Source organism: Genypterus blacodes, unplaced genomic scaffold, assembly GCF_046128005.1.
Source record: "Genypterus blacodes isolate CSIRO-AG114 ecotype Tasmania unplaced genomic scaffold, CSIRO-AGI_Gbla_v1 ptg000224l_1, whole genome shotgun sequence".
NCBI lineage: Eukaryota > Metazoa > Chordata > Actinopteri > Ophidiiformes > Ophidiidae > Genypterus > Genypterus blacodes.
Window position 1 is genome coordinate 76219 of NW_027467022.1, and position 23782 is coordinate 100000.

General features: G+C 51.2%; 2 protein-coding genes across 2 annotated transcripts in view; both read right to left on the reverse strand.

Moving 5' to 3' along the window:
- Positions 1-1243: 1243 nt before the first annotated feature.
- LOC143016320 (transcription regulator protein BACH2-like) lies at positions 1244-21764 on the reverse strand. The gene is made up of 5 exons (XM_076170588.1): positions 21610-21764; positions 9561-9843; positions 5662-7104; positions 2148-2354; positions 1244-1936 (listed from the first exon to the last, which is right to left on the reverse strand). The coding sequence occupies exons 2-5, from the start codon at positions 9825-9827 to the stop codon at positions 1499-1501; spliced, it is 2355 nt and encodes a 784-aa protein (XP_076026703.1). The 5' UTR covers positions 9828-9843; positions 21610-21764; the 3' UTR covers positions 1244-1498.
- Positions 21765-22096: 332 nt separating this feature from the next.
- The window catches only part of LOC143016316 (mitogen-activated protein kinase kinase kinase 7-like), a 5446-nt gene continuing 3760 nt past the window's right edge, over positions 22097-23782 (reverse strand). Inside the window, exons 13-14 of the mRNA XM_076170583.1 lie at positions 23644-23759; positions 22097-23178 (exon numbers count right to left, since the gene is read on the reverse strand). Of these exons, the coding sequence (XP_076026698.1) occupies positions 23010-23178; positions 23644-23759 (285 nt within the window). The 3' untranslated portion in view covers positions 22097-23009. The remainder of the gene's footprint in view (positions 23179-23643; positions 23760-23782) is intronic.

Genomic DNA, 23782 nt, shown 5'->3' on the forward strand with positions numbered 1-23782 from the left:
GGTCAAAGAACTCAAACATGCAGAAACGCTGCTTTTAGTCCTTAAAGCAGTTTTGACTGGGGACTTAATTTAAGTGCCAATGTCAGGATGCTTGCTCATGTTCACCTTTTGGAGGCGCTGGGCAGTGCTGAAACTTCATAAACCACAATCATTTAGTAAATACACAATATTCATCCCTGTGCCCTCTGTCTCACAGCACAGACGTGTCCAAGGCAGAAGAGGAATGTGTAGAATGTCCATCTGAGCGTAGGAACAGAAAAATGGAGTCTGACCAAAGACATTTTGCATAATGAAAGTTAATTTGACCATTTTGTCTAATGTACAATTGTACAAACACCTTTGGTAACATTTTACTTTAAAGTCCTGTGTCACTCAACAACTACTGGGTCACTGAGACGATACTCCATCTGACCACTAGGGGCAGATGCTCTGTGAGCGTTTGCATATTTGTTTCACCTCCGTCTTGACTCCTTAGTCAGGATTGTGAATTTTTGTGGAGGTCAAAGGTCAGCCAAGGAATATTAGTGTTGATTTCTTGATTTTGAAGTGGATCTGGATCCGATTTTCCAAGTTCTCAATCTTTCTAAACCTTATTTAGGTCATAGACGACCATTCAGACTGCTTGTCCTGTGTTTACACTCGCTTACCACCAGATGATAGCAGAGACAAGGGACAGCCATCCAGGATCTGGATCAGCCGGATCTGGATCAGGATTATAAAGACCCAATGTAGACAGAAATCCAGGTTTTGGTTGTTATGGCAACAGCCTTGGCAGAGGTTTGTGCTCTCTTGTCTGAGTATTTGTTTGTTGTTTGTCTCCTTGGTTCTCATTTACCAAAGTAGTTGTCCAGATGTGACAGGACTGTAAAGTAAAGTGCAGGGACACGGGAACGTTACTGAACATTCTGAGGAATTCCTGAGTTTAACCTCCCACGATGCGTGAAAGACGGGAGGGACGCAGACAGGAAGAAAAGGTCAGGACAAGTGAGAGAGAGAGAGAGAGAGAGAGACAGAACAAGAGTGAGAGGGGAGGAGAGAGAGAGAGACAGAACAAGAGTGAGAGGGAGGGAGAGAGGGGGGGAGAGAAAGAAAGAGGATGAGTGAGAGAGGGAGGGAGAGTGAGAGAGAGGGGAGGATGAAGGGATAGAGAGAGGGGGGGAGAGCGAGAGAGGGGGGGAAGAGACGGAGAGAGAGAGGGAGGAAGAGAGAGAGGAGGGGAGAGGGAGAGAGGATAGAGGGAGGGAGGGAGAGAGAGAGAGGATAGAGGGAGGGAGGGAGAGAGAGAGAGGGGGGGGGTGAGGGAGAGAGAGAGGATGGAGGAAGGGAGAGAGAGGGGGGCGAGGGAGAGAGAGAGAGAGAGCTGCCAGTGATTGTGTGGTGATCACCGTCCATAAATACCTGTTGAACAGTATTGTATTGCTGTTAAGACAACTTTAGTGTCATCCATAAAAAAACAACTACAAATAATCTTCCGATCTGCCGCAGAGACAAACGGCCTCTAAGTGAAGTCGTTCCTCTGCTGCTCCTCCGTTGTGCATTTCTCAGTCATTTCCTGGCAGAAATCCACGGTCACAGTGGGACTCCGCCCCTCCTCACTGGACCCCAGCCCGCGCTCGGGGGTCTCCTGTCCCAGACCGGACACCTGGACCCCGGACGGCCTGTCGTCCTCCCGCCCCGCCTGACCGGGAGCCGGATCAGAGAGACGCAGCGGCCGGCCGCGGCGGGAGGCGGGCGACCCGGGTCGGCCCGAGGCCTCGTCAGAGGAGGGCGAGGGCGGGCCGGAGGTCAGGTCGATGCTGGCGGAGACGGGGGGCGTCTGGCCGCCCTGCACCTCCCTGCAGACCTGCTGGGAGAGGAAGGACAGGTTCTGCCACAGCTCCGCCATGCAGACCTTCAGCTGGTTCCGCTCGCTCAGCAGCTTCTCCTTCTCACACACCTGAGACGCAAGAAACAGGAAACCAGGGAGGTCAGCAGGAACATAGCTCAGATGAGACTAAACCTTTCCTGAGATAGAGCTGTTAGAGTGTGTGTGTGTGTGTGTGTGTGTGTGTGTGTGTGTGTGTGTGTGTGTGTGTGTGTGTGTGTGTGTGTGTGTGTGTGTGTGTGTGTGTGTGTGTGTGTGTGTGTTGGCGGTGGTGACATCATACCAGTTTACGGATCTCGCCCTCCAGGTTCTGGATGCAGTCCAGCTTCCTCTTGCGACAGCGCTGGGCGGCGATGCGGTTCTTGCTGCGGCGGCGGATGTCGTGGATGAACTCCAGCTGCTCTGAGGTCAGCTTGTGCATCTTGATGAGGATCTGGAAGTCGTTGCGTGGCAGATTGGTGATCTGATCCACGGGGAAGGGCAGCTTCACCTGGGGGGGGGGGCGGGGCCTCATGTTATGGTGCTGTCATACTCAGCTACAGTGTCAACATCAGCAGCAATCACACGAGCCCAGTGCAGTGCAGTGCGGTGGCGTCTCCACCAGGTGTCACTGTTCAGCTGCTTATCAAAGCTGCAGCGTTCTGATACAAAGGAACAGATCGACTTCTTTGTTCCATCAAACATGAGATCATCCTCACTCTACATCTATTTACTGATTATTTTACATGAAGTTCTTATTTCTTCTACTGTATTTATGTATGTATTCAGTAATTTTGTAATAAATTCAATCTCTTTTGCTTCATTCTTTCTTTCTTTCTTTCTTTCTCTCTCTCCCCCCTCTCTTTCTCTCCCTCTGTCTCTCTCTCTCTCTCTCTCCCCCCTCTCTCTCTCTCTCTCTCCCTCTTCCCTGTAATGCTACACGAGCTCAGGCTGTTATCTTCAGCTTCAGCTCAGCGCCGCCAGTACCAGGATGACATCATTCAGTTCTGACACAAGAAAGGGAAAGTGTGTGTGAGTGTGTGTGTGCGTGTGAGTGCGTGTGAGTGCGTGTGTGAGTGCGTGTGAGTGCGTGTGCGTGTGTGTGTGTGTGTGTGTAGGTGCTGCATGTCCTTCTTTGCTCTACAGACATCTATTTATAGCTCCATGACTCCCACCAGTCACATAATAAGGTTGGAATGACAGAGTGTGCTTTGGACGGTCATAAATCCCCCCCACCTCCCCTCTCTCTCTCTCTCCCTCCTCCCCCCCCTCTCTCTCTCAATCTGTCTCTGTATGTGTCTCTCTCTCCTCTCCCTCTCTCTCTTTGTATGTCTTTCTCTCTCCCCCGCTCTCTCTCTCTCTCTCTCTCCCTCTTTCTTAAAGCTTCTGTTGATGTTAGTAAATAGTAAATATATGAATCATGAGCTATTGGAATCTCCACCAAAAGACGTCACTACAACTAACACGGCAACAAACCAGGCGTCGCTAGGTGGTTGTTACGGACGGTTGCTATGGCTGTTTCTGGGGTGTTTCTAGGTGGTTCCTCTGGCATTCTGAGTGGTTGCTATGGTGTTTGCTGTGGTGTCTCTAACTACAGGCTCAGGACCGACTGCAGACAAACCCTGGTGTCCATAACAGGTCTTTAGATTTAACCAGCTAATAAACATCTTCCTCTAAGTTGAATGCTGCTGTAGAAAGCAGCTTATCTGTGTGTGTGTGTGTGTGTGTGTGGGGGGGGGGGGGGGGGTGGGGGGGTGGCCTGGTTGGAAAGGTCAGATTTGGGGTCAGGAGCAGCAGATGGTGGTGGGAACATGAACAGGACACCTTTCACCTGCCTACAGGCGCCCAAGGGTGTGTGTGTCCGCTCAATAGGCGAGACAACTGGGTCAGGGCGAGAAGTGGGACAGACCCCACACACACACACACACACACACACACACACACACACACACACTCAAAGACTAAATACAGTTTGGAAAATGTGGAACAAGTTATTGCTGTTGATTTGGATTTGTGTGGATTTTGGTTCCAACAGCGCCGCCTGCTGTCACTCACACTCTGGGTCTGATGGGTTCTGGTCCTTGAGGACAGAGCTTCACATCAGAGTTTCTCTCTCTGTATCTGTGAACCTGAAGCTCTGCTGGTTTCTAGCAGCCTGGTCCAGAGCTCTATATGTGGGTCAGGGCGCTCCATGCTCCACAGAGCTCCTCCACCAGGGAGCGCCGGCTTTGTTGCACATGCTGTGGGACTTTCTCTGGTCAAGGATAGTGACTACCCCCCCCCCCCCCCCCCGGTTTTCTTTTATTGATATTTTCTGGATGTTTTGCTGCGTTAAAGCCACAGCACATCTCTCTGCTCCACTAATCTACAGAATAGCTGAGCAACGTTCACTTCTTCATCCTCTGCACCACATTCCAGCACTTCCACTCGTCTTCACTGACTCATCCACCAGCCACAACTACTCAAGTCTAATAATAAAGCTGTGTGTGTGTGTGTGTGTGTGTGTGTGTGTGTGTGTGTGTGTGTGTGTGTGTGAGCTCCACTATAGAACTTGTCTCACATCTCATCACATATTGCATGTGCTCAGGCATCACCATGGTAACCATATAGCTCCTCTGAAAGCGCGGCGTATTGTTGGGAGCGTTTGCGTCATTTCTCCTAGGAGACAAAGTGTCTAAGAATAGTCCAAAGTGAAAATCACACCTTGAATCTGTTTTCAAATTCTGCAACTCTGTCACAATGTGGAAGCACAATAGAGCAGCCACGTAGGAACGACAAAGAAAGGACCGAACGTGCTCGTGTCCAAACTGCAGCCATCATTTAACCCCTGAGTGACATCAGAACCTCTCAGGTCTGACTTTGTTTCTCTCTCTTTACTGTGTTGAGGTTTCGCCTGCAAAATGAAAGAAAGGGTGCCCTGCTGAAAAGTGCCTGTTTAGGTTGATGAATTATGTATTGTGGGCGTTCCTACGTACGAGCTCAACCAGAGGAGAGAAGGAGATTCATTCAAACACACAGAAGAAGAGATTTATCACCGCAACAGGACAGAAAAGTGGGACTGTTTGTTCACACCTGAGAGAGGAAGGTAATAAGTGGGGGGAGGGAGAGAGGGGGAGAGGGAGGGGAGGGGCGGAGAGAGGGAGAGGGGCGGAGAAAGAGAGGGGGGGGAGAGAGAGAGAGGGAGAGGCGGAGAGCGAGAGGGGGAGAGGGAGGGGCGGAGAGAGGGAGAGCGGCGGAGAAAGAGAGGGAGAGAGAGGGAGAGAGAGAGAGAGGGAGAGGCGGAGAACGAGAGAGGGAGAGGGGGGGCGCAGAGAGAGAGAGGGAGGGAGAGGGAGGGGGAGAGAAAAAGAGCGAGAGAGGGAGAGGGGGGAGAGAGAGGGAGAGAGAGGGAGAGGGAGAGGGAGAGGAGGGAGAGAGAAAGAGGGAGAGAGAGAGAGAGAGAGGGGGAGAGGGGGAGAGAGGGGGGGTCCATCTTTCAGACTGATCTTTCTTAACTCCACATTACAGGATTGAGTTTCTCTGTCTAGAGTAAATGTGGTTGAGCTCTTCAAGCAGCTGATTCTTCATTAAGAGGACCTGAAGAACAGCTGTGTTTGTTTACATCTTCACTGTTTGTCAAACTAATTATACCGCTGCATCATTCAAATACGTCGCTTTAGATAAAAGCCTCGGTCAAATGAGGAGGAAGACATGTAGTGCTGCTGCGTCTCTCTACTGTGAACACCTGAACACCTGAAGACATGATGGAGACCTGTGAGGGCACCAGGAGACCAGGAGCTCCAGTCTGCTGGAGTGAGAAGAAACAGAGCAGCACTGACCTCAGGGCCGGAGATCCTGGACACTCCACTCTCACTGTCCCCCTCGGAGAAGGAGCCGGACTCGTCACTGGAGATGGCACCGTTGGCGCTGAAGCCCCCTTCACATTTGATCTTGTTGTAGCCCTGAGAGAAGACAACCTCTCCAGCGTGGGGGTTCCTCTGCTCCGCCGCCCCAGCCAGGCAGCGGGACAGTCCAGAGATGGAGCCCGAGCACGGGGACGAGGAGAACTCTAGCTGGGGCAGACTGGAAGGAGAGCTGCCGCTGCCCGCGTCTTCCAGGTACGAGAAGGAGGAACAGGAGCTGGAAGTCTGGGTGCGGAGCTCTGCGGAGGGAGGGGGGGAGTGGTCTGATGTCTTGATGGGCACCGGGCAGCTTGTGGGGGGACGCGATCGCCCAAAGGAAGGGGGTTCCACCTGCACCACGGCTGAGAACTTCTCTCTGAACTTCTCATTCTTGTAGGAATGGGCCAGTATCTCTTGTCGCTCCCCCGCTGCTGAGGAGAAGATGACGCTGCGTCTGTCCAGCTCCCCCTCCTGTTTAGAGGATGAGGCTTTGGACGCCGGCCTTTCCACGTTCCTGCCAACGTTGGTCAGCACTGCTGGTATTGTATCTGCCATGCTGGTCTTAAGGTCCATCTGGCAATGGCCCTGAGATTCCCCCTTATCCTTCCCCCTCTCTTTGATAAGCTCCCTGTAGTGGTTGAGGGAAAGTCTGTTGGTGAGTAGCTGCTGGATGGTGGTGCTGGGCACGCCGCTGAGATCCAGGCCACCTCTCTGGAGGTAGGAGCGCAGGCAGGAAGAGGGTGAGCTTTGGCTCGGAGAGTGCTCGGCTGCTACCGGAACCCCTTCCACCTCCAGCTCCATCTCCAAGACTTCCTCTGTACACAATTCAGGGTTTCCGTCCCTCTCGTCTCCTTCCTCCTCAAACCCAAAGGGTTCCTCTTTGATTCTGGAGGGGGTGAGGAGAGTTTGCTGAGCAGCACTTCTGTCTGGGAACTGGGAGCTGGCTGAGGTATGGCTGGACAAAATGCCGTCGTCGGTACCATGATGGTTTTCACCGTTGTGCTTGTTGTCGGAAATCTGGTACTGATATTTCCTGTATTTGGGACACCGAGGAAGGTCGGCCGGGTGCGGCGGCGTGCTCGCTACATGACTGCTCTGCTGGCTGTTCTCTGCAGAATCGTCCAACGATATCGTCCTCTGTGCATCGGGAAAGCCACCGTCTTCACTCGTAACATCCTCGTCGTACGCCACCTCGCCGTTACTGGCGTGCTGGCTGTCGTTCTGCAGCTGAGCTTGGAGGAACCGGAAGCAAGAGTCCTCCAAGTTGTGAACACCCAGGAAGTCAGCACATAGGATGACCTCATGGATGTTCTCCTGACTCAACACCAACTTGGCTGTGTAGGCAAACTGAAGCAGCGGAGCAAAACCCTTGGCTGTGACCTGTAGAGAGCAGACGAGAAGGTTTCAGAAGATTAGTCTGTGCATTTCCTTCTGCCAGTCAGAAATCACATACAATGCATCTAGAGTCTAACTTCAGCTCAGATGTGCTTACAGGAAGTTTCCTCAAGGTGTTTGTGTCCATGTGACCTTTGACCTATACAGACGAGCGCAGACCTGCAGCTCTGTTTGCCACTCTGCCTCTCTGTTAAGCTCTATCTCTGGGGAGGAGGAGCTTGATGCTCTGCTGAAGGCTCTACAGAGCTTCTCCACCAGGGGGCAGCAGGGAGGTGCTTCCCCTGGGTAAGGACAGTAAGTATGCCCCTTCCTATCTCTTCTATTTGCAGTGGACATGGTCTGGATTATGGTCTTTATTTTTTTTTTTTTAAACCTGGAAGTCCCATAAATCATCAGGGTTTCTTTTCTTATAGTGATCGTTTCAATTTTAGATTCATCAAAATCCTTTTAGTTAATTCATGATTGCCCTGCTTCACAGGAGACGATCATGGCTTTAATCATGCCGTGTCTGTCTGGTTGAACAAAGCTGTGTGTTCATTAGTCAGACGTTAGAAGTCAGAGAACATGTGAGCTCAATGTCAACGTGTCACATGTTCCTGGATGAAGATGAACGACAGAATGTGAAATACCCTGCAGACTACAGAGAGGAGGTGAGACGACTGCTGCACCTCAGCTAGCACCGCTCTGCTGTGTGTGTGTGTGTGTGTGTGTGTGTATACATGAAATGTATGAGTGTGTGTGTGTGTAAGTCTATTTTCAGCTGGCATCAGCAGCTGCCTCCTGTGCAGAAACATGACGTCTTTCCAAAGGTGCAGAGGAGAACCGAGAGAAGATCCACTTCACACTTCACACTACGGTAGTAATGAGAGAGAGAGAGAGAGAGAGAGAGAGAGAGAGAGAGAGAGAGAGAGGGAGAGAGGAGGAGAGAGACAGAGCAGGGGAGAGAGAGGGAGAGGGAGAGAAAGAGAGCGCCAGAGCAGAGGCGAGAGAGGGAGGGGGAGGGAGAGAGGGGAGTGAGAAAGTGGGGGGAGAGAGAACGCAGGAGAGCGAGAGAGAGAGAAAGCGAGAGGGACAGAGAGAGAGGGAGGGAGACAAAGACAGAGTGAGAAAAAAGGAGAAAGGGAGTAGGAGAGAGTGAAAATGAGTGTGAGAGAGACAAGGGGCTGAGAGAAGATGAGAGGGAGAATACAGAGACAAAGAAAGAGGGAGAGAAAGAGAGACAGACAGCAGCGAGAGAGAGAGAGTGAGACAGTTGAGCTCCAGTAGAACTGTCTCACCTTCTCTACTTTCCTCTAATTGTCAAATCTAAAAATGTTTCCTTGATTTGTTCAAACGCAGAAAGCAAAGCTGTGAAAACGAAACAATTGAATCCGCTGCTCTTCCACACAGATATGATGATGCTTCTCATGACTCTGGGATCAATAAAGCTCCTCAGGGGTTTCGTACTCGCGCCTCGTTTCCCTGCAGCTTCTCAGGTTTGCAGCCAACGCGCAAACGGCACAGATCAACCACGGCGGCCATTATTCTGCCAATTATTGCCGGTGAAGAGGTTTACCAGCGCACAACGCCGCACCTGCACGAGGCGAGGGGGAGCGAGGAGAGACGGAGGCACGGCGCCACTAAAAATACCAGATTCCACCAGCGGGCCGGAGCCACGAGGCAAAGGCACCGAGCCAAACCGGGGCGGCGTTCCAGTGGATTAGCGGCGGGCGAGGGGAAGCGTAGAGAGAATAAAGCGGCGCTGACAGTCATTAAGGGCTGGAGGTTGATTTGTAAAGTGGCGGAGGCGTTGCAGGTGATTACTGTATCAGGTGGAGTCACAGACGTATTAATCAATATGACAGATCTGGGCCGCTCTATGGTAATGCCGCCGCCGGGACGGGGAGCCGCCGCCTGCGCCGCTCCGGCGGCGGATGGAGGGGGCAGAGCCGAGCCGAGCGCCGCCATCAATATTCATGACCGCCGTGTTTTCATAAACAGATCAATTTGCGTCGACCCGGTTGTCTCGGTCCGTGTGACCTTCCTGCTTCTCTTCAACCTTATTTATCCAGAGGAGCTCGCTGCCTTTGTCCCTCGGCCTGATTAATATTCAACCAGGCCTTCACCTGCACCAGCACTTTGTTTACACCTTCAAACTTTGGACTATTGATCTAATTCATTGAATTGATACGCCGGCAATTTTACAAGTTCAAATGATTTGGGTGTGGGTGTGTGTGTGTGTGTGTGTGTGTGTGTGTGTGTGTGTGTGTGTGTGTGTGTGTGTGTAGATGTTTGTGCCTCTCTTCAGGTCTGTCGGTCTCTAATGGACCCTTATGGATCCATGTGGTCAGGGTTGAGATCCATGACAACATACAGAGGGCTCAGGGTCAAAGGTCATCAGAGAACCCTTTTTGAACCGTAGCCCCCTCCTCATGTTGGTGTCGTGCAGTGATGCCCTTTACCTTGTCTGGCAGGTTGATGATGAGTTCCGTCTCGCCCGGTGAGCCGTTGTGACCCAGCAGTGCTTGCAGGAAGTAGCGGCTGCTGGCAGCGAGGACGGCCCGGTGCGCTCTCACCTCCCTGCCCTCCACCAGGATGGTCACGTCGCACAGGATGCCCTGCCGCCGCTGCTCCTCCAGGCTCAACAGCACGTTGGCACAGTGCACCTTGGATTCGTACACGTACACGGGCGCTGCCGCCTCACCGCCCCGCTCCTCGCCTGCAGACATCGCTGCCTCTAGCACCCTGAAGGGACCGACAGAAAGAAGACGTTAGCTCCGTCTGACTGCAGCTTTCATTCCTGCTCCCAGAGGAAGGACCTCCTCTGTATTCAGACGGCCCTGCAGCTTGTTCCTGTAGCGCCCCCTGCAGGTCACACTTCACTTTGCAGTATAGATGACAACAATTCAAAAAGTGTCCACACACATGTATCAAACACGTGGATCATCTGACCCGAGTGCATTAAACGCTACAGCCACCAGGGGGCGACACTTAAATAACTGAGACTGACAATCAAACACTCAGGCGTCGTGTCTCTGTGTGCACAGAACGCTCCCTTCTTATCCTGGTTTGTATTTTGATGTTTGTTTTACCTCCAGCCGGCTGTGAAGTTCTATTCCTGGGTAAGGGCTTCCTCTGGGTAAGGACAGTAATTATCCCCCTTCCTATCTCTAACAACTGCTCAGTGCTGCAGCGCCCCTCCATTTTCTTTCTTTTGTTATTATTGATCATTAACACTCAGCTCAGATCAGCAGCTTCATCCTGGGAGCTGCAGCAGGAGCGCTCCTTCCTCCTGTGTGTGGACCGTATACATGTATACTGTACATGTATATACGTGTGTGTATGTGTGTGTATAAGGTGGCCGTGCTGGATTCTATAGAGCTGCTATGACGCAGTGCTCTCATCGGTTCCTGGCGGTTGGATGCAGAAGCTTTTCATTGTGTTGTGGTACATAAAGGCCTGACACAGACAGCTGAGCACGCAGTCTGTCCGTCTCATCAGCCCTGGGCTCCGTGTGTGTGTGTGTGTGTGTGTGTGTGTTGTGCTGACTCATGCCTTTTGAATAGGCAGAGCTGGGCGCTGGGGGCTCGCTCAGGCAGTCAGCGAGCTTCTCTCCCTGTAGGCCTCAGACCAATCAGATCTTCTCCTGCCGCCCCTCAGGAGCACTTAGGGCCTCCGAGCTCATCCAGCTGCTTCCCATGATGCTCCCTAATACTTCACACCGCTACATTACTCTGTTAATCATTCTGGAGCCTCTAATGTCGGGAGCACAAACTGAATTAACACGGCGGCGGCGGCTGCCTTCACTCTTCCTCTCCTTCCTTCTCTTCTCTTCTTCTCATTGCTTTCTTAATCTAATCTGGTCGCCGTTGTTTTTCTGTTTCCGTTGGTTGATTGATTACTTTGATATTTTTTACTTATGGACTTTATTAATCCAGGACTGATTACATCATGAGACAGAAGGATCAGAGTGTGATCAGATCAAGACAGCCTGAGAGCTCAAAGACACAAAACCAGAGCCTGAGTGAAGACAGACTGAAGCACAGCAGCTTCACAACACTGGACTCTATCTTTCAGTTACCACAGATACTGCAGCACCTTTACTCTCCCCTCCTCCTCGCTCTTCTCCTCTCCTCCCATCCCCTCCCCTCCCCTCCTCCTTCTCCCCTCCTCTCTCCTCCCTCGTCCCCTCCTCTCTCCTCCTCCTACCTCCTCTCCTACCTCATCCCCTCCTCCCCTCCCGTCCTCTCCCCTCCTCTCCCCTCCCCTCCTCTCCTCCTCCCTCTCCTCTCCACTCCTCTGCTTGTTTGGCTCTGTTACCTGCGAGCATTCTGGGTAAACTGTTCACAGACAGCTGAAGGTTCTGGTAAACAAGTGGTTGCCTGTGGTTTCATCATCCTGTGTGTGGCGTGTTTCCCTGCGTGTGAGGAGACGCTGACATGTTGGCGCACAGACGAGCTGACAGGAAGCTGCTGAGCACATTCCTCATCTTCAACCTGGAGACGTGCGCTTGCAGAAACCAGACTCACTCGGTGAGGAGTTTACTTAGACTGGGTTAGAATGCAGGATGAGGTTCAGGTTCAAGCCTGAGGGGGTCCAACATGTGGGGCTGGACCAAGACAAGGTGGCCCGGTTCTGATCCGGCCTGACCCAGCTGCCTCCTGAAGCTGCAGCAGCTCTCTTTACATTCAAGTCCTGAATGAGTCTGAATGAACTTTACTCTTCATTTCATCATTTATTGTGTGTGTGTGTGTGTGTGTGTGTGTGTGTGTGTGTGTGTGTGTGTGTGTGTGTGTGTGTGTGTCTGTGTGTGTGTCTCCAAAACACACAGGACAGCAAGAACCAAGAGAAGATAAGATGATTACAGATGTGAGGCTGAATTCCACTGTAGCTGCTGGAGACGACATCATCACAACAAACACAAGACACACACACACACACAGGCACAGTGGGAGTGTGTGTGTGTAGCAGTAAAGACCATAATGATGAAGTACTGAAGTGCTCCTGAGGGAAACATGAAGCACAGGTGTCCAATCAGCTGGAGCCTCAGTGAAACAACCAAACCTTTCCTTCTTCAGCTCACAACAAAGCATTTCACTAAGAACTCTGACATCATCGCTCCCTCACAGCAGCTTAACGCCACACACACACACACACACACACTTTTATTACACTTTGAATGGTTTTCTGACAGACTGCATCTGTGTGTAGATGTCCTCCTTCTCCTCAGGTCTGCAGGTCTCTACTGGACCCTCATGGATCCATGTGGATGTTTCTTCTTCTACAGGACAAAGATAGAAGTTCTGCCCTTCACAATAAAAGCTCAACGTATCTCCTGGACTCACCCCCCTTTGTAGATAAGAATATTTTTATCGTTTACCGTTGCCTCCTAAGCCACACCCACTTATGATGTCGCCATGGTTCCCACTTCACCATGGCTGCGTACCAGAATGGAACCAGGCGCATGTTGGTGAGAATGAGGCATATTACCCATAATGCAGTTCACCGTAGGCTTTCAGGCGCTTGCTCTGTTACATTCAACCTACATACAACCCAGCAGAACCATCAATCAAACACACACACATCCAAGGCCTCCCAACCCAGGAGACAACCAGAGACCGGCCCAGGTGGCCACAGGCACACACACACACACACACACACACACACACACACACACACACACACACAGGAGCCCAGCAGGCAGAGCAGCAACATCAGGAGTGAATTATTCATCAGATGAGCAGCAGAGTCGTTCCCTCACTGCTGCTCTAACACACAAACATTCATTAACAAACTCTAATAATTCACTCATTCATCTCTCCCCGTGTGTGTGTGTGTGTGTGTGTGTGTGTCCATGCTGCCCTGCCCTACTTTCTCCCGCTCGTCCTGCTTCTCCTCCTCCTCCTCCTCCATGCATATTTATGTTCTTACAGTGTGAGAGTTTCCCCCTAAACCTTCATCCTCTTCATCACGCTGGGCGCTCAGCAGCCGCACACTTAATTACCAAAACACACAATTAAACATTTGTACAAACTGCATTAATCTGTGTGGAGACTAAATCACAGGCGGTGTGAATGAAGGTGGTGACGGGGGCTGCATCACTACTGTGCTCACTGGAGGTGGACGTGAGTCGCTGCTTCAGAACAGCTGAGGCGTCACATGACTGCAGCGTGAGGCACGACGTCCCACAGGGGCTCAGACGTGTACAGGATGATGTCATGGCTCTCACACTTCCATTCACATTCAGGTGTGAACGTCGTGTCTGAAGAGGTGACACTTCCTGCTCACTTCCTGCCCGGAGGCACAGACCGATCATAACATTTCTCTCAAATCTTTGCGGCCCGACGAGAGCCACGGCGTTCAGTCGGCGGCGGCTTTCCCTCGGGAGTTCCTGAACTCCGGAAACATCCCATCATGACATCAGCATCTGCCATTCAACAATGAGCCTTTGTTGCCGAGCGGCACTGCAGCCATTCAGATCCTGATAGACGACCTCTGAGGTCATCGCTAACCGTGTTTGTTCAACCCTCAGCCTCCTTCCAGCCTGCATAACTCATCCTGGCATTGTCAAGTGAAATTGGATTTAGAGCAAATGAGAGCCCTTGATCCCCGAGGCATGAACCCGGCTCTCCACACACACAGACACACACAGACACACACACACACACAGTAATCATATGTCAGAGTGTGAAGGGCAAGTGGCCCCGTGTACCGGCCCGGGATTATGGCCCGCAAATGGACCGCATGAAGCATGGAACATCTACAGTACAGAGACACACACGGGGTCTGAGCAGGGGGGGCTGCAGCTAATGTCTGAGTGTGTGTGTGTGTGTGTGTGTGTGTGTGTGTGTGTGTGTGTGTGTGTGTGTGTGTGTGTGTGTGTGTGTGTGTGTGTGTGTGTGTGTGTGTGTGTGTGTGTGTGTGTGTGTGTGTGTTTAACTAAAGATTAAGTTACAATCTATAGCTGCTGAAGAGCTGACACAGGCACTTTGGCTCGCTTGCCTTCTCACTCTCCATCAATATCTTCACCTCTCATCCCCAATGCACACACACACACACACACACACTCACACACACACACGGTGCAGACTGCACTTGGGTCAAGCAGCTCTAATTCAGTGCACTAATCTGTCTCCATCAGGAACCATTTGTAACCCTGAGAAGGGCAAATCCACTACAGGGAACCAGAGGAGGAGAAGGCTGAGACACTTCAGTCACAGTGGAGCGAAGAAGAGAACCAGCTAGAGGACCAAAAGACACACACACACACACACACACACACACACACACACACACACACACACACACACACACACACACACAGACCCAATGGGCAGTGTATCTAGTTTTTTAAATCCACCCTGAGGCTTCTAAATGGAACACCAGACAGTTGGTCTCACATGTGAGCATCAGATCACATGACTGCTGTGATGTCATGGTGATGACGCCATGGTGATGACGCCATGGTGATGACGTTGTGGTGATGATGTTGTGGTTGACATAGTCCCTGGTTGGATCATGATCTCTGCTCTGGTCTCTGGACTCGGTGAGTTCCAGCCCAGAGTCGTCGCTCAGAGACGAAGCTGTCGGCTCATTTCTGTGATCTCAGAGTCGTTCCTCATTTGCATGTCTGGGAAACACACCAGCACCCAAAATGAAGCGCTCCTCCAGGGTGACGGTGCATTTCTGCAGCCTGGCGTGTGATGCGTGACGTGTTCACATGTATTTGCTTCAAACTTGTCTAACGTGATCCTAGCCCCTGAGTTGATGAGTCAGTGTGTGTATGGACTCCTCTGTTACAGGGCGTTAAGCTGCTTCACAGAGCAGCAGATGTGAAGATGAGCAGAGCGTCTGCAGCTCACACAGAGCAACATGAGTACGAGCGATGCAAACACATGCAAACACGCCACCTGCATGTAAACGCAGCGCAGAGTGACGTCCTGACGCTGCGTCACTCCTTAAGGAGCAGCACGTTCACACTGAGGCTCCGGTGACGTTTGTGGACTCTGCAAGGAAAACAGGAACCCCCCCCACACACACACACACACACACACACACACACACACACACACACACACACTCACACTAACAGACCTCCATTACTCAGTGAGTGTTCAGTATCAATTACGTGTTTGTCTCTGGTTTGAGGCCAAATGTTCAGCATTTAAACGCAGCAGTTAATAAATAATATCTGAAGGTGCAAAAGCTCTACGCTGCCAAATGAGTCACGACGGCAGAGAGGATTATTTCATCGTGTGGGCGCCAGAATGAAAGTACACGTGTGGGCCGGGACACGCCTGGAAGGCTTCCCACAGAGGAGAGGAGAGGAGGAGGAGGAGGAGGAGGAGGAACCAGCACGGCGTTCATAAAAAGATCCAGACTCCTCCATCGCATTTACAACACCTGAGGGTGTGTGTGTGTGTGTGTGAGTGTACGCAAGTGTGTGTGTTTGTGTGTGTGTGTGTGTACGAGCGTGTGTGCAAGTGTGTGTGTGTGTGTGTGTGCAAGTGCGTGTGTTTGTGTATGAGTGTGTGAGTGTGTGTGTGTGTTTGTGTAAATGTGTGTGTGTGTACGAGTGTGTGTGCGTGTGTGTGTGAACGAGTGTGTGTACGAGTGCGTGTGTGTGTGTGCGAGTGTGTGTGCGTGTGTGTGTGAACGAGTGTGTGTACGAGTGCGTGTGTGTGTGCGAGTGTGAGTGTGTTTATGAGTGTGTGTGTGTGTATGTGTGTGAGTGTGTGTATATGTGTGTATGAGTGTGTGTGCGCAAGTGTATATGTGTGTGTGTGTGTGTGTGTGTTCTGGGATCAGGAGGTGATCTGATCCAGAGTGAAGGATTCACTCTGATTCTGTGAATCAAACGTCGCCATGGCGATCAACATGAAGAACACTCAGTCCCTGTCGAGCTCCAATCAGAAGCTCTGAACTCATAAAGGATGAACAAAGTGAACCAATAATGAACTTCTCTCTCTGCGTGTTCACATGATGTCATGATGTTTCCACAGGGTCTCTCCTTCATGGAGTCGCTCCTGTCCTACATAACGTGTTCCCATGATGCTCTGCAGGGTGAGGCGGTGACATCATCGCCCCGGCTGTCCTAATTAACCCCTGATGAACCTGCGGTGCAGCGAGGGCCCAGGTTCTCCCTCCCCAGGGACGCTCGGCCGTATCCCTGCACTGCCCCGCGCTTTCATTCCTGCGCTGACATCACCCGGCCTCAGGGCGCCGGGAAGAGTAAACCGGATCGCGCTCGTCAGGTTTCAGGAGCAGAAAGTGTGTGACTCCCTCAGGATGGAACCTGAATGTGACACACACACTCACACACACTCGCAGACGTCTTCACGTTCATACACACACACAGTCTGCACACGTTTGCCTTTCCTCCCAATGTCACAGTGTTTATTAATTCATTGTTAACTCACTTTCTTTCCCTGCGTTTCACCCAATGCATGCTGGGAACCAGAGCGTGACTGTGGGTGGAGCTCAGACTTCCTTTCTGTGACACAGCAGCACAATGAGTGAAGGAGAGGAAACCATCAGAGAATCTAACAGTTTAATGATTCTGACGCTCTGAGAAGGTCCGGCTCTGATTCTGCCTGGTTCCAGCCGGGTTTGGATCCATAATCTGTGCGGGGGGGGGGAGGGGGGTCAGAACTCTGTAGCCTCAGGGTCAGCTTGGGTCACATGTGCGTTGCTCCTGATCCTCTCACTGGAGGAGCAAAAGAACATCAGTGATGAGTTTCAGAGGCGACTCGGTTCTGATCCGACACCCAGCCAGGCTCCTATCAGTCTGGGTGCACCGGGTGCTAATTGGACGTGATGACGCTAATTAGCAGCAACCAGTGGGTGTCAAACAGGAACGGCTCCGTCGCTCGCTGCTTCCTGCAATTAACACTTCAGCTGCTGGTAATTAATGAAGTTGGCGCTTCAGAAAACTCAAAAACGCCTTCAAGTACAAATCAAAACATCAAACTGGAGGCGGACTCGTTAGGTCACTGCAAAGAGCGACATCATCGCCAATCAAAGCGGCAGAAAGTCCAGCCAGGAATGCTCAATGACGCTCTGGATCAACGCTGCTAGCACGTTTGCATCCATTTCCATTGTATCGTATGTGATGCTGACTGCCAGAATGAGCGCCATAGAACAAGAAATAGGCATAAAATGAAGTTAATTTGTTTTCCTCTTGAGATGTTCAAAAGGCTTCGAAGGAAGAAAAGAGCTCAATGTTCTCTGCTCGTTCGGTGTCTTGCTCAACAGCACTTGGGCAGGCTTTCTAGGAGGAGCCTGGAATCAAACCAGCACCCTCACAACACCTAGAGGAACACTCTACGGTCCAGAGTAGAGCTCATTGTTCCTCACACACACACACACATCCTCACAGAGAAGCAGGAAGCTGACAGGCACTGATACGTCCTGTCAAAATAAATCCTCCCATGCAAAGTTTCTTTCCACGTTAGAAGAATGAGCGGCGGCGTCTTGTTGTTGTTGTTGTAATCCTCACAGAGCAACAAGCAGAGCGGCAGTGCCAGTGTTGGAACCTGGACAACACTGAGCCTTTACAGCTTCATCGCCGCCGTTACATCAGCCAGCAAACAAACACATCAGCAGGGGCTCCAGCAGGAAAGACGGCGTGTGGGCGAGGGGCCGATGGAGACGGGAAAATAAAAGACATACATCCAAAACATTCAGAGCGCCAGAGACGTAGCTCTGACCTCCGTGTGTCCCTCTGTCAGTGTGGAGATGAGAGCTCTGTAGGTCTCTAATGGACTCTTATGGATCCATGTGGTTGTTTCTTCTGCCTTTCACAATAAAAGCTCATCGTCTCTCCTGGATTCACTAATAGAACTGTTATGCTATAATGAGGCTAACGAGATGTTTACTAGCTCCCATCTGACACCTTCTGAGGCAGCAGTGAACACCTCTATGTAGAGCTGTAACACGTGTTCCATTCTACACACTGCACCTCAGAGCAGCAGTGGTAATTATCTGCTAAATCCATTTCTATAGAAACACGCCAGAGTTCAGACAGAAAGGTTTCCAGGTTCCTTTGGTGAGTCTGTTTGTACTCACACATACACTGAGGGTCTAAGGAGGTTAAATCTGTCAGATATACAGATCTGGAGCTCCACAAAGTGTTTTCCAGTCAGGAACGCCATCATCATCCTCATCGCCGCCATCATCATCATCATCATCAGACGCCCGTCTGCCGCGAGAAATCTGGTGACGCGTGTCATTGTTGAAAGGTGTGAACAGATGGAGCCATGAAATATTGAATCAGCAACAGCACACACACACACACACACACACACACACACACACCAGAGCCTCAGCCTGCAGTGTGTGTGAAACATATACAACCATTCAGACTGCTCATCCTGTGTTAACTCTATACATACTCATTTGTGTATATATAGATACACACACACACACACACGCACACACACACACACACACACACACACACACACACACACACACACACACACACACACACACACACACTTGGAGCTTTCAGATCAGTTAATATTCCATCAGACATTCTCTGTTCTGTTTCTTCTGTCGACCCTGCAGCAGTGCCGATCCTCCTGAGACACTCAGTCTGTACTCATCACCTTCACACACACACACACGCCCTTGTTCGGTCACTCTCATCTGCACTACATACACACACACACACACACACGTACAGCAGCACACACACAGACCTACTGTCTGTCTGTCTGTCTGTATTGTGTGAATGTTGTACAGATTTACATACAAAGAGGAAACAACGAGGTGACACAGGGTTTGTGTGTGTGTGTGTGTGTGTGTGTGTGTGTGTGTGTGTGTGTGTGTGTGTGTGTGTGTGTGTGTGTGTGTGTGTGAGACACACACTGTGGTAAAGTCTTCTCACTCTTGTGAGACCACAAAGGTAATGAACATCCTGAGTGGAGTCTATTTGACTGAGCATTTTCAGGTGTGTGTACAGGAAGAGCATATAGACAGGAAACACTGTGCACGAGTGCACGCACACACGCACACGCACACGGGGAGTGTGTCCTCACACACTGGAGGGAAGATACACTGGCTGCTCTTGTTTAGAGAACACACACACACACACACACACCAACAACAACAACACTCACTCATCACCATTCACAATAAGGATTAATGCAGAGAGCGACTGCAGAGCGAGCAGAGCAGGCGATGAGGCGCAGCGTGCGTCAGCTCTGGAGACTCATCAGTGACTCAGTTCAGCCACCAGCCAATATCTCATAAACTTGATGTATTTCTTTAATGAACTGTGGCCGCCGCCGCCACCTCTTTGTGTTGTTATTGACTCACGCTGTGCGCCGAGTAGAGGGGGGGGGGGGGGGGGGGGGACTGAGCGACCCAGACCTCCATCAGCAGCATAGAGTGGCTTAGGAAGTAGAGCGACTGCATCCTGCTGCATACAGGACAGCGCAGGGTTAAGTTCCCTTCTAAACAGGTACACACACACACACACAGATCCACATGTTCAGGTGCTGCTGTCATCACAACACAGTGAACTTGAGGAAACATGTGACTGAAGCATCACACTGAGGTCAGACGCTGCTCAGGTCTCCATTGTTGCAGCGTGAAGAAGCTGAACCCAATGAAGCGGTGTCTCGGCACAAACGCAAGACGTTATGAATCCATTACAACATCAGGACGTTCAACAAAGTGAACCTTGAGCGCCTGAGGGATGAATAATCGAGCACAGAGGGCCGGGCTGTGTGGCAGAGAGCCGGGGTCCATTACACTGAGAGACGCTCAGGCTGTCTGGACTCTGAGGAACTAAATATTTCAGGGTTAGGTATTTTAGAGCGGCGACCCTTCGTCCGCCTGAGGAGCATCAGTGGTCTAAGAATGACAGAGAAGATGAGTGGAGATATGTCATAGTACTAGAGAGAGAGAGAGAGAGAGAGAGAGAGAGAGAGAGAGAGAGAGAGAGAGAGAGAGAGAGAGAGAGAGAGAGAGAGAGAGAGAGAGAGAGAGAGAGTCACTCCAACTAATCCTCTGATGTGTGTTGTGTAGTGATGAAGAGGAGGAGGAGGAGGAGGAGGAGGTCTTGATAACAAAGAGCTCATTTGATCACAATCACTGTAACAAACGAATCTCTGAACACACAACTGCAGCCTGATTCACGATCAAATCTCTATATTCACAATATCAATGCAAAGCTCAGTGATGTGTTGACTGAACATCACTGAGTGGATACTTTCATATTTCATATTTGAATATGAACCTGTGAGCTCACAGCGTCACGGGCTGCAGGTCTGACGGTCAATTGAAGAAGAAGAAGAAGCGTCAGCACATCATGACAAAGTGTGTAATGACTCCACAGCATCGCTGCTTTCTTCCCTCACTGTGCGGCAGCTGAGGGCGGGAATAAGGGGGTGGGAGTGCGTGTAGCGACCCAGCTAGTGCCCGTGCTATCTGGTGCCGTACGCCTGAATGCGTCGCTGGTTGCCTGTAGTGACGGCAGATGTTGAAAAGGATTGTGCGCTTTAATTAGGCTCAATTCTATCATAGGTATAAATAAATAAAGTCTATTGGAAACGGATTGTTTGTAACCGAAAAGGTCCATTAATGTATCGATATATTCCTTTATGGTTTATGTATTTAACCAGCAGGTAAATATCACAATAGATAGATAGATAGAATCATAATGAATAACGCGGCGCTATTGTGTATAATAACTCAAATAAAATGTAATTTTAAAAAAAACCATAACGAAGCGTTTTCTACACCTGCTGACACATTCAGGCTACGGTCACCAGTTAGCACGGTTCCCCGGCGCTCCGTGACACCGGCTCCTTTGTCCCTCTGCAGCCCTTCCTCCCTCGGTGTGACAGCAGCCGGAGCACCGGTCGTGGCCGTTGTCGTCCCCCGCGCGCCGTGTGTCCCCGCGCGGCGCACGAGCGGCTCACGAGCGGATCCGTGACCGCCGAGCTCGAGCGGCCGCGGTGCGTTTACGTGATCGGTAAAGGCGAGAACGGCGCCGTCCGTCCATGTTCGCTGCGGAGCGAGAGGCTGCACATGACAGCACAAAGCGGCAGAGGCAGCGGCGGCAGCAGCGGGGTCGAGCTCGGTCTTTGTCAACACCACGACATGATCTAGTGTCGGTTCGGCTGCGTTTGCTCCCGTTTCTCTTTCTTCTTCTTCTTCGCACATTTGTGTTGTTTACGTTCGCGCTTTATGAGGAAGCACAATGTGGCACAAACACGCCGCCTAAGCAGCACCGAGCCCGCACGCTGCGTAAACCAACAGAACACACACAGCACACACACACTCAGTACAGTACACGCAGCGAACACGAGTGAAACCGGAATAAAGCAGCGAGCAGCGGCACCGAGGCAGCATGGGGGAGAAGAAAGGCTGGAGCCGTGTGGGCGAACACACAGATTAGCGGAGCAAAGCCGCGGCTGACAGGCTCCCGCAGTCCGGTTTGTTCAGGCGTAGTAAAGCCCACCGGGTCCCCGTGAGCCCGCGGACGAGCGGCACACTCACCCGGTGTTGCTGCGCGGCGCGGCGGGTCCGTCAGTGGTCAGCGCGGCTCCACATGGCGATCCGTGTTTCAGCCTGCGGAGCTTGAGCGGAGCATCAGGCGCTGTGTGTGAGGATGAGACGCCTCTTCTCCTCCAGGAGCTGCATTGTTGACATTAGCTTCCTGACGTCATACTGGCCCTCATTCACAACAACGAGCGAGCCCCCCCCCGAACCCCCCACGCCCCGCCCCGCCCCGCCCGACGCGGCCCCGCCCCGCCCCCGCATTACGGTAGTGCGGGCGCATGTGTGCAGATAAACCAGCGCCCCCTGGAAGTGCGGCGCGCGTGCACTCTGGATGTTACGGTACTACAGAGCGTAAACATGAAGCAGAGGACAGACGGACATGAAGATGAAGATGATGAAGATCTCCAGCTCAAACTAATAACCCCACATCTCTGCATGACGTCACTGTGATCACAGTTTATTTTGACTATTTTCACTCAAAAGAATTCGACAAAATACCAAGAGAGTAAAGTTGTTTTGTTACATATTTGAACAGAAACACTGCAGTCTGTACCTTTATACTACATTACATCACCAGTGCTCACAGAAACAGACGGGAGGTTAAAAACACTTGATATGAGCTGGACGTTTTCACTCACGAGGCACTTAGTGATCAGCTGCCCCCCCCCCCCTCAGTATGACACCACGAGTGCAGGGAATGTTTACACACACATGTGAAATAAAAATCTGTTTTTGGCATCAAATACCAAATAAAGTTGAAATAAAATAGGAACGTTTTCCCAGAGTTCATTCCAAAGTTTCTCCTCTTTGCTTTCACAGTGAAACTAAAAGCTTTGGCCCTGAACGTCTCATAAAACAACCAGCGCCGTTAAAAAAGACAGGTATAAAAATGTTTACAAAAATGTGATTGCTGCTCGTTTGTGATCCATTTAAAGGTAAAGCAGAAGTGACTGCAGTCTTCCTCACAGCCCTGCAGGGGAGGAGGAGGAGGAGGAGGGACACCTGGAGCTTTGGGTAGATGGTGGATGAAGTTCTACACTTTATAGTCCAGCTGAATTGGTTTGGCTCCAGGTGTGTGTGTGTGTGTGTGTGTGTGTGTGTGTGTGTGTGTGTGTGTGTGTGTGTGTGTGTGTGTGTGTGTGTGTGTGTGTGTGTGTGTGTGTGTGTGTGTGTGTGTCTCTCAGGCTCGGGCCTCCAGCCTGCTGTCCTCTCCTTCCAGCAGGGGGCAACTGGGCTGAGGGGCAGAGAGGAACTGTTCTTCAGACCAAATGTGGACCTGAGGGAGGAACGCGGTGAACCTGAAGACTCGGGTCACTAACAAAGGCAGAGGCTTCTTCTTCTTCTTCTTCTTCCTGCTGTTCCAATCAGAGCAGAACCTGAGCGAGCGGTCCTCAGGCTCAGCTGTGCTGCTGCTGACTCTGCATCAGGCCCAGTTTGCTCCTCAGGCCCTGGCAGTGTGCAGACAGAACCCTGTTGTCCTCCAGCAGCTTGTTGTGCTCCTGGATCAGCCGGGATGAAGACTGCTGCTCCCTCTGGTCCTGCTCCAGCTCAGAGATCAACTCCTGCCTACACACACACACACACACACACACGGACACACACACACCTTGGTCACAGTCAGAACACCACAGTCTCTCTTTTTCTTTTGGCTGTGCAGGAATCTAACAAAGGTTTTGATGGAGTGAATGCAGGTTGACAGTGGGCCAGGGGTCAAGGTAGGGTCAGGGGTCATTGTGGGGTCAAGGTGGGGTCACTGTGAGTACAGCAGGGTTTCAGGCCCACAGGGATCAGAACGAGGTCATAAGTGGAGAAAAACATCCAAATAAAAACTCAAGTCTGATTTTATCAAGAAAAAAGTCACAATGTTGTTGTGAGAGGAAAAAGTCAACTAATAAAGGAAACGTTTCAAAGTCTTTTGTATTTTGAGAAAAGAAGTTCAAATGCATCTACTTCAACAAAAAAGGTCCAACTTCCTTCCGTAGATGTGTGTTTTTCAGGTTTCCATGGAGACGAGCGAGTGTGTGGACTCACCTCTTCACAGCCAGCTGGGCGATGTGGGCCTGGACCCTCAGGTACTCCTGAGCCATCCTGCAGTGCTGCTCGTACACAGACATGGACTCTCTGGAGTTTGGACACGGAGCCAGAGGCTGAAGACACAAAGGAAGAACAG